Source organism: Pteropus medius, unplaced genomic scaffold, assembly GCF_902729225.1.
Source record: "Pteropus medius unplaced genomic scaffold, Ma_sr-lr_union100, whole genome shotgun sequence".
NCBI classification, from domain to species: domain Eukaryota; kingdom Metazoa; phylum Chordata; class Mammalia; order Chiroptera; family Pteropodidae; genus Pteropus; species Pteropus medius.
This window is the reverse complement of record NW_024344437.1, coordinates 6439186-6448472: the sequence shown is the minus strand read 5'-3', so window position 1 is coordinate 6448472 and position 9287 is coordinate 6439186. Positions and strand designations below refer to the sequence as shown.

The following is a 9287-nucleotide window of genomic DNA, read 5'->3' as shown; positions in this document are numbered from 1 at the left end:
TCTTTTTATTGTTTTTTGGCTTAAAGTCTATTTTGTGTGATATAGGTATAGCCTCCCCTGTTGTCTTTCCCATTTGCATAGAACATCTTTTTCCATCCCTTCAATTTGAGCCTCTGCGTGTCTCTTAAAGCTGAAATGTGTCTCTTGGCAGCAGCATATAGTTGGGTCTTGTTTGTTTGTTTGTTTGTTTGTTTGTTTGTTTGTAATCCATCCAGCCACTTTTTGATTGGAAACTTTAGTCCCTTTGTATTTAAAGCGATCATTGATAGGTATGGACTTACCGTTGCCATTTTATTTATTGTTTTCTAATGGTTTTAGTTTGACCATGGATTCCTTGAGAATGAAGAAGAATCTGCATTTTTCTCTTGAGATGTTACAGGCAAGAATAGCAGTATTAGGGAACTTTGACTAGGAAAATAATAGCCCGCATGTCTTGGTTCCAGTTCCATGCTCGTTGCTATTTATTTATTAGCTCACTTAATTAGATTAATATTACACCGCCTTGTTTCATCTACTAAACACATTCCCATTTGAAGCAGTTACATCTTTGCTCTGCTAATGAATTAGATTTGATAGGCATAATCTGATATTTCCAGGTTTTTTTTTTCTTTTGCAAAGCTTTTTTTCCCCGATATTCATATGCAAAATAAAATTGACAGTTGCAGTTGGCACACTAAAAAGACACGCTCTTGTGAGCATTTTGTACATCGGTGACAGTGAGCCTGGTGTTACCGTTAACTGTCTAAAGAGGTTTGGTCAGTCACAGGTATCAAATATAAACATACAAGTGTGGTGTTAGGAATTTGTTTTGGGAGTTAGGAATTTGAAATCAAAATGGTTATAATTTCACATTCACAGGAAGCAGTAAGTCACATAATTACTTTAGGATGTGCAATATGGAGTAGGAAAGAGGCATTTAGAAAATCACCTGGCTTTGAATCCTGTCTCCCACGTGTGTGACCTGCGTGGTTGTCAGTTGGAATGCAGGCAAAGTTGCTGGGACAAAGACCCCCAAAATACAATTATTTAATTAAAACAAAATTTATCTCCTTTTGCCGAACAAGGCACAAGTGAACAGGTAGGGCTGTGGGGCTGGAGGCTCCTCCACATTTGGGTTTTATCTTGAAGTCCATGGTGCTGGTTCCAGTTTCACCTTTTCCAGGCTAGCAGGAAGGGGGAAGGAGGACGTGGAAGGTGAGCAGCTTTCTTCTGAAGGACCTGGTTGTGCACATCCCCTTACTCACATCTGTTTCAAAATGCAGTAGCACAGCCATGCTGAGCCTCAAGGAATCCTGGGAACTGAAGTCTCTGCCAGAAGGACCTCAAGCCTTGATCAGATTTCATGGGGTGGGGGGCGGGCGGTGAGCCTAAGAGGAAGAGGGGCTGCTAAACAATCTCCGCCAGTAGTCTTGCCCGAATTACTCTTTTTTAAGTATAATCTGTTAAAATACTTATGAAATATTTACCTTCCTCAAAAGATTTTCATGAAGGCACAAGGTATACATTTAATAAATATAGGTATCCCTCCATATGTTCAGGAATTTATTTCTCTTAATAGTATTTCTGAACACAGCTGTCATCTTTTGAAATAGATAATGGTGTTAGATTTCTATTGCTGTGTAACCAATTATCACAAACTCAGTAGCTTAGAGCAATTACATCTCACAGCTCCTGTGGACCAGAGGCAGAGACAGCTTAGCTGCGTCTTATGCTCGGGGTCTCCACGAGGCTGCAGTTGAGATGTCAGCTGGGGACTTGGCTGCTTCACCCAGGTTGTTGGCAGAGTTCATATCTTTTCAGCGGGGAACCGAGGGCCCTGACTTCTTGCTGTTAGCTACAGGACACCCTTATCTCTCAGAGGCCACCCCCGGGTCTTAAATCTCTCCACCCAGATTCTGGAGGGTGACCCCTGTCCCTGCCAGCTGTGCTTTCCCCACGTGGCCACTGGCTTCCTCAGGCGACCAGGGAGGTTTTCTGGAGTGAGCCTGCTAGCCAGACGGAGACGCTGTGTGTAACGTAACTAACTGTGGGAATGACGTTCCATCACCTGTGCCATCTTCTGTTGGTTAGAAGCCAGGCACAGGTCTTGGCCACAGTCAGAGGGAGAGGATTCCACAAAGATGTGAACGGGAAGACAGGGTCATGGGAGCCACCTGGGTGTGTGTCCAACATGATAGCTGTGTTACGTTTGAAGCCTTTATGTTGAAAATCGAGAATTCCTTTTTATTTGTCACTGTCGTTTCATGGGTTTTGGTAGATGTCAGTAGGGACTTGTAGCAAGTTAGAATTACTGGTCTATGTGGATTCGTGGAGGATACATACACACACGCATACCCGTGAGGAGAGGGCACGAACACGAGAGTATGGACAGGAGAATCTCTCCTGCTCTTCATGGTGCTTGATCGTGAAACACTTTTGGACTCCAGAGATTCGGTATCGTAGAGATACCCCACAAACCAGTCACGTTGTCCGTGCAGAATGTGGGAAGTCGGAACGGTCTGCCTGCGCAGACCAGTCCAGGAGTGTGCCTCTCTCGTCCTGCTGTCATTCGGTCATCCTGAGTACCACGGGTCGCCTTGAACAGTCGGCCTCTATGAGCTCGTATGGTGTTGCTGGCCCGTCTTTGTTTAGAATCTCTGAAGCTTGAAGGAGATTGAAATCACACACTAGGAAGCATGACACAGATCCTGACACAGCCCAGACCTGGAGATTGGGTGCCAAAACGAGCCTCCAGGCTCGATATCAAGAATAGATTCTTATATCATCTATTACATAATGTAGTCAAAGAATTCTTAAAAAAAAAATAAAAAATAAAGCATTGATAGTCACCCTGAGATCCAAAAGTTGTTTTTAGCACTGTTATAGCCTCTTGTTTGCGATATGGATGTTATGCCCGCCGCCTCCTCTCAGCCAGAAGTCTGTCAGTGACGTCATGCATCACTGTGAAAGAATCCCGTGTCTGTCCACCCACCCACTGATCTCTCCGTGCGTCCATCTATCCATTCAGCAGACAGCTGTTGAATTCCCGTCATGCTCCAGGGACCACGCAGAGACTAGCCATGCACAAGCACTGTGGTCCTTGCCCTTAAAGAAATTTCAGTCCAGTATGACACACACCAAGGAAGCGACGAGTGTCATTTCTGTTTTCATGCAGTTTATAAAGCTCCACTGATAAGATTGTTTTAAAATAAATTTTAGCTAAATGCAAATCTGTATTTACATAGCTAGAAACGAAGAAACGATGTGCTACTTGAGAACACCATTAAAAGAAAGGGTTATTCGGTCATCCAGCACTTAACCTATAGTTGAGAGTGCGCCCTCTGCGCTAGTCCCTGGTCTAGGTTTGCAGCTCAGGTAGACACAGCGGTCCCCCCTAAATCACGGTTTCGCTTTCTGCAGTTTTAGTTACCCCGCGGTCAATCGCAGTACAAAAACAATAAGTAGAAAATTCTGGAAATGAACGTTTCGTAAGTTTTAATTCCCGTTCTGAGTGGCAAGGTGTAATCTCCTGCCATCCTGCTCCGTCCTGCCCGGGACATGAATGACCCCATTGTCTAGTGTGTCCACTCTTGTACATGCTCCCTGCCCATTAGTCACTTGGCTGGCTGGCTTATCATACTGACTGCTGAGGTATCGCCATGCTTGTGTTCGAGTCACCCTGTTTTACACCCAAAGTCACTCACATCACTTTCATTATAGGGTATTGTTATGTGTTCTATTTTATTAGTTATTGTTGTTGATGTAATACCGTGCCTGATTTATAAATTAAACTTCATCACAGGCATGTATGTATAGGAAGAACTGTGGTATAGACAGGGCATGGTACCACTCGCGTTTCTGGAATCTGGGCATCTTGAAGCAGATCCTGGTGGGAAGCGGGGACGATGGTAGCAAGTAGCCAGCTCCTTTCCTGCTTTTCCATCACCAGCTCTGTCTCCGATGTGGATGGGGGAAAATTGTGCCGTTGGAAAAGGACTGTACAGACAAGAATTGTCTGAGTCCTAAAGCAAATTCCCGTTTCCATGGCGTACCCACCATGCTGCTTCGCCTGCTCCAAGTTTTTGTCTTTCATATGGGATCGTGAGATTTCTAACTCAAGAAAAGCTTAAATAGCCTTGTCTTGGAATAGTGTGAGGATTGGGCAATCTACATCACTAGTCAGAAAAAAAAAGAAATTGCAGAACTGAATTCTTCGTTTCTGAGGTCAGATCGACACATCACACACTGAAGAAAGAGCAAACTCTTTTGTCCCTCTGACAAACATCCATTAGGAAGAAGAAAACTTCAAGTTAAAAGGCAGATGCTGTAATAAGTCCAGAGCTTGAAATGAAATTCTGTCTTTCATTTTTCTTGATGAACGAGTAAAATGGCAACAAGGACTTAATATTAGGTCGAATTAGCAGGAATTCAGCCATTTGTGGTCGCATAGCAGTGAAATTGTAGGTCTTAGTGTGTCATAAAATTACAAACCGCCGATGAGAGGTAGGTGTAACTTATTTAGCGTGTCGTGGGGCATGGACAGGGCGTAGTACCGAGCCCTAGCCTGTAATTAGACAGCAAGACGCGGCGAGGCGAGCGTTGGGCCGAACGTCTGCGTGCAGGTCAGTGGGCGGCAGCGCGGGAAACTGCGTTACACGCGTCCCGATGTCCCTTTCTGCACTTCTGAAAGGTCTTACCTTCGCCACTCTGTCTATGTGGGAACTCAGTTACAAGTCGATGAAACTAAGGAACCTAGACATTTCTTAGCTCAAATCAAATGCCACGATGGAAGTAGGCCTGCTCTCAAGACAAAACAAAGCTCTATTCAGCTTGAATCTAAACAGAATTACACTCAGCTCAGTACTGCACAGGCTGCCAAACTTGTCCTGGCAGATCACCAAGAAGGAAAGCTTTCAGAGACGGAGCCCCTTAACTGTGTGCTGCTCATCTTGGGGCTGTCGCCCTGAGAGACACTCGTATCCTCAAAAGCATGAGACGCAGTATCGGCGGAGTATCGCGTTAGCACAGCCGGCCGTATTCCGTTGCAGAAGATGCCATCGTGTCCCAGTGGCTTGATATGAGAAAATCACCAGTGGTCCATGAAGATTCCAGCATAACACAAAAGCTGCCATAGATCCCTTCTCCAAATAAAACGGTGCGGACAGAACTGTGTATAGGTTATAAATGAATTCCAAAAGGACCCAATTCTTTGACTAAAAATTTAGCTATTCGGAGTTTGTCCTAATAGAATTTAACCCGTAGGTGGTCCTTGGCTACCTGCCTTTTATATATCTAAATGCCGCTCGCATGCAAACGGGGTGTAAAGCCTGTCTCTGCCTTCCCGGGCCCCCCACTGTGCCCGGAGCACGTACAGTCACATCCTCCCAGCCAGGCAGGGCAAGGCCACCGATGAGCTTCCAGCCCTTTAGCCCCTCGCTCTTCGTGTTTGTTTTGCGTGGTGCTCCGTGGTGGTGGTGTCCCCTGGGATGGGGGCGAAGTAGGAAGGATCCAGGTCTGGTTCCTGAAACAGACCCCACATAGCAGCAACACCTTGCCAGCACTGGCGGTGGTCAGGGGGTCGGAGGCCATGCTCTGGGTGTACAGCTCCCTCGTGGCTGGGGTCTCACCTTCCGAGGTGGTCCGACAGGGTGCGCCACAAGGAGGAAGAGGCACACTTCTTTCCTTCAAGGACACAACTGCAAAGCGCCTACCTTACTGACAATCATATCCTTTTGGAAAGCGGGGATAGCAGATAATGAGAATAATGGTCCATCTCTGCCCCGATAAACTCACGTGCTGCATTAGTTTGCGTGCCCTGGAGGCTTTCCTTTGTAACTGCGCCTTTGCCCAATCCGGGCAGACGGCGCCCTAACAGTGTGGGCCACATTCAGAGTAACCAGCGGGCAGACGGCGCCCTAACAGTGTGGGCCACATTCAGAGTAACCGGCACTACGACTCCATCGTCACAGTCACCGTGGCGCGGGCATAGGACTTGGAGCACGTTCTGAACTGGGCCATACCACTGCGATCCAGGAGCCATCTATGTTTTTTAATATTTGTCCTTTAATAAGTTAGGTGGAATTTGCTTATCTAGCTTATAGATTTGTGGCGAGGATTATACTTCATACTTTATTTTCTAGGTAGCTAAAAGATTTATTAAATAGTGATCATCTTAGGCTCGAGGAGGTGGATAGGGTAAAGGGGGTCAAATGTCTGGTGACAGAAGGAAATCTCACTTGGGGTGGTGAACACGCAGTGCAGTATATATATGACGTATTGTTGCATTGCACACTTGAAACTTATTTGATTTTATTCACCAAGGTCACCCCAATAATTTTAATAAAAGTTTAAAAAAATTTAAAACTATCTAAGGCTTCAGTTTATTTTTCAAAAAGTTTGCATGTTGGATAAAGCATCCATCAGAACACAGTGGATCATCACATGTCCGATTTGTTTGTTTCAGAAAAGTAAACACTTTAAAGTCATCAGCATGCCTTGTAGCGATCGCGTTTGTGACTGTAGCTGTGTGTAGCAGTGTGCAGAAGGCGTGTGCCGCGGGGAGCTTCTGCCTTGCATTTGGGAAGCCCGCCCCCTGCTAACCAAGCAGAGTGTAGGTACTGTCAGCTTTTAGGAGCAGAGAAAGAACAGGGTTTACAGGAAAAGAATTCTCCAGGGAAGAGACTCTTCCACGAACTCCCACGCGGCCTTTCTCATAGTAACGATGTCATTGTCGGGCCCAGAGTCTCGTCTTCGGATGCCGATGGCCTTCCAGAGGGGCTGGAATGGGCGCGAGAGTCCAGCCCTGCCCCGTCATCATCACCCCTGCCGCTGACAGAGAAATGAACCCCAGCAGTGACAAACTTGTACAAAACAATTAGGTGTCAGGTTTGGTTTTCCGAAGGCCTCTCTCCTTGGCTTGCAGACGGCCACCGCCTTGCCGTGTCCTCGTGTGGCCTTTCCTGTGTGTGCGCCTGTCTCTGGTGTGTCGCCCGTAGGGCATCAGACCTATGGGATCAGGGCTCACTCTAACAACTTCGTTTAACTTGATCACCCTGTTCGAGGCCTCTTCTCCAAACACAGTTCCGTTCTGAGGTACTAGGGGTTCAGGCTTCAGCATATGAATTTTGAGGGGACACAGTCCAGGGTGTAAAGTGTGAAAAAATATGAATATCGTGAGTGACACGGCCCTCTAGGGTGAAATTTAAATGAACACGTGTGCGGATTTCCTATGTGCTTTCATTGTGTTCTCATGCACATCTGAAAACAGAGACATCATTCTCTGCCGTGCTGTGCTTCTGTTCTGACAGGCCTGGCAGCTGCGATTCAGCCACCTTGTGGGCTATGGCGCCAAGTATTACTCCTACCTGATGTCCAGGGCAGTAGCGTCTATGGTGTGGAAGGAATGTTTTCTACGGGATCCTTTTAACAGGTAATAAGGGACGGCAGGTGGTGTGTGTGTCATAAAACATCCCCTTCAGCTTCACTCACCCCCACCCCCCTGCATCCAATCAGGCTCTGAGACCCTCAGCCGCTCAGGCACAGCCCCCCTCCCGGGCGCTAGACAGCGTGCGTCCTGCTCACGCTGCAGCCCCTGTGGCCCCTGCCGGTTGCTGATGGCGATGGGGGCGAGGCGGCCTGCCCTCGCGCCCGCAGACCTCTGTGTGAGGGCTCTGAGCTTCTGCACGTGACGGCCAGACCGCACTGTGTCCATGGCCCACTGTGGGTTTTCGCAGCTTTCCAGCATCTCCCGTCGTCAAGACCCTGCTCCCAGTGCTCCCTGTCACTGGGATGGGCGTCCTCATTTTGGGCACCTCGTTTGCTCAGAGCTGCCTGGCTCGCTGCTTCTTCATTAGAGAGCAGCCCCACTGAACCCCGGCGGTCCTGTTTCTTCTGGAAAGTTCTCCCTCTGCCTGACCTTGGAGCACTTTCCTTCCCCGTGGAGGTCAGTAGGAGTCTGAGAAGGGGAACGGCACCCCGGTTAGACAGTGCGGGCACCTGTGAGTCTGCGGGGACTTTGCCCCCTCAGGGTGAAGCTCTCCGCTCCAGCCAGTGAGGACCTTTCACGACCCCCCAGGAAACTTCAGCTGGGGAAAAGGATGCCCCCCTGCAGGAGAGGGCGGAGGGCCTGTCCCCCTGGGTTGTCACGAGGCTCCCGTTGGGGCAGAAGTGCAAGAGTGGGCCCCTTTGACAGAAGCAGGAAGGGCATCTGGTGTCCCCAGTCCTTAGGAGGGCCGTCCCTTGAAAGCAGGCCACTCATTACTACCTGGTCTGGGAGCCGCGGAAAACACCTGATCTCCTCACCACATGGTAAATGCATCTCCACGCGTCTGGCAGGTAGTCCTGGCCATGGCTACTGTCCACCCTGCTTTCCCGTGGTTTCACAAGGATGACATCTTATATTTCCAGAGGGCCCTAGAGTTTTCACAGGGCATGCTGTTTTACATTCGCAGCCACCTTGGCAGAGCTCGTACGTTTTATGAGAGGAAACCGAGGTTCAGAGAGGATGGATTATTTTATTTGTTCGAGGCTTCATAGTTGACGAGGTAGAGTGAGCTTATCATCTAGGGCTGCTGATTCCTAGTCCCTTCTCTCCCCACAACTCCCTCTGTGGCTCTTCAGCTTTTCGTACAGTTGGCCCTAGGTTTAGATTTTCTCAGCAGTTAATAATCACGCTCAGATCCAAAACCTTTTGAACTTGAATCTAATGTAACAGAATGTTTAAATGTTTTACAGCCAGGTACCCACATGTTACTTTGTCTTTTGCACACTGCAGACATGTGGCCTGCTTTTTAGATTTTGTTATTTTCAAAGGATCTAAAGCCAAAATTGACTATAATAAATCAGTTATGGGGATTACAATTTTTTTTTTTTTACTGGAGATTTTTATAAAATAGACAAAATATTATTTTGTTTAAAGGAACTGCACTTTATTAGAAAACCACATAGTATTACATAGATATATTTCCAAGTATTTATGTCTTGTTTATATATGCATTCTTGCCTAGGCATGTTGTGGTCATATTTTTATAGACATGTAAAAGTAAGCTCATAAAAATGCACATTGGACTAGAAAATTTCTAAGCTCTGTCAAAAGATCCTTTTTGATCCCACTTTTGAAAAATCACCAGGCTGGACTCTGACGTGAGGAAGGCCAGGCAGCGTAGAGCTGAGGCAGGCGGAGACCGGGGGCCTGAGGCGGGAATCCAGTGCAGGCCGGGGGAACTGTGGACAGCTGGGAGGGGACGTCAAGCCCCGCAGGCTGGTGTCAGGCAGGGCCTCTCGGCAGCCCCGTCCCCTGAGAAGGCCCA

The 9287-nt window shown here is 47.5% G+C and overlaps 1 protein-coding gene across 2 annotated transcripts in view; it reads left to right on the top strand.

The window, feature by feature from the left end:
- The window catches only part of MIPEP (mitochondrial intermediate peptidase), a 156718-nt gene that overhangs the window by 121163 nt on the left and 26268 nt on the right, over positions 1-9287 (top strand). Inside the window, exon 17 of one of the 2 annotated variants that reach the window (XM_039873046.1) lies at positions 7287-7408. The exons of the other annotated variant lie outside the window; for it this stretch is intronic. Coding sequence (XP_039728980.1) covers positions 7287-7408 — 122 coding nt within the window. The remainder of the gene's footprint in view (positions 1-7286; positions 7409-9287) is intronic. 2 annotated transcript variants of the gene reach the window in all.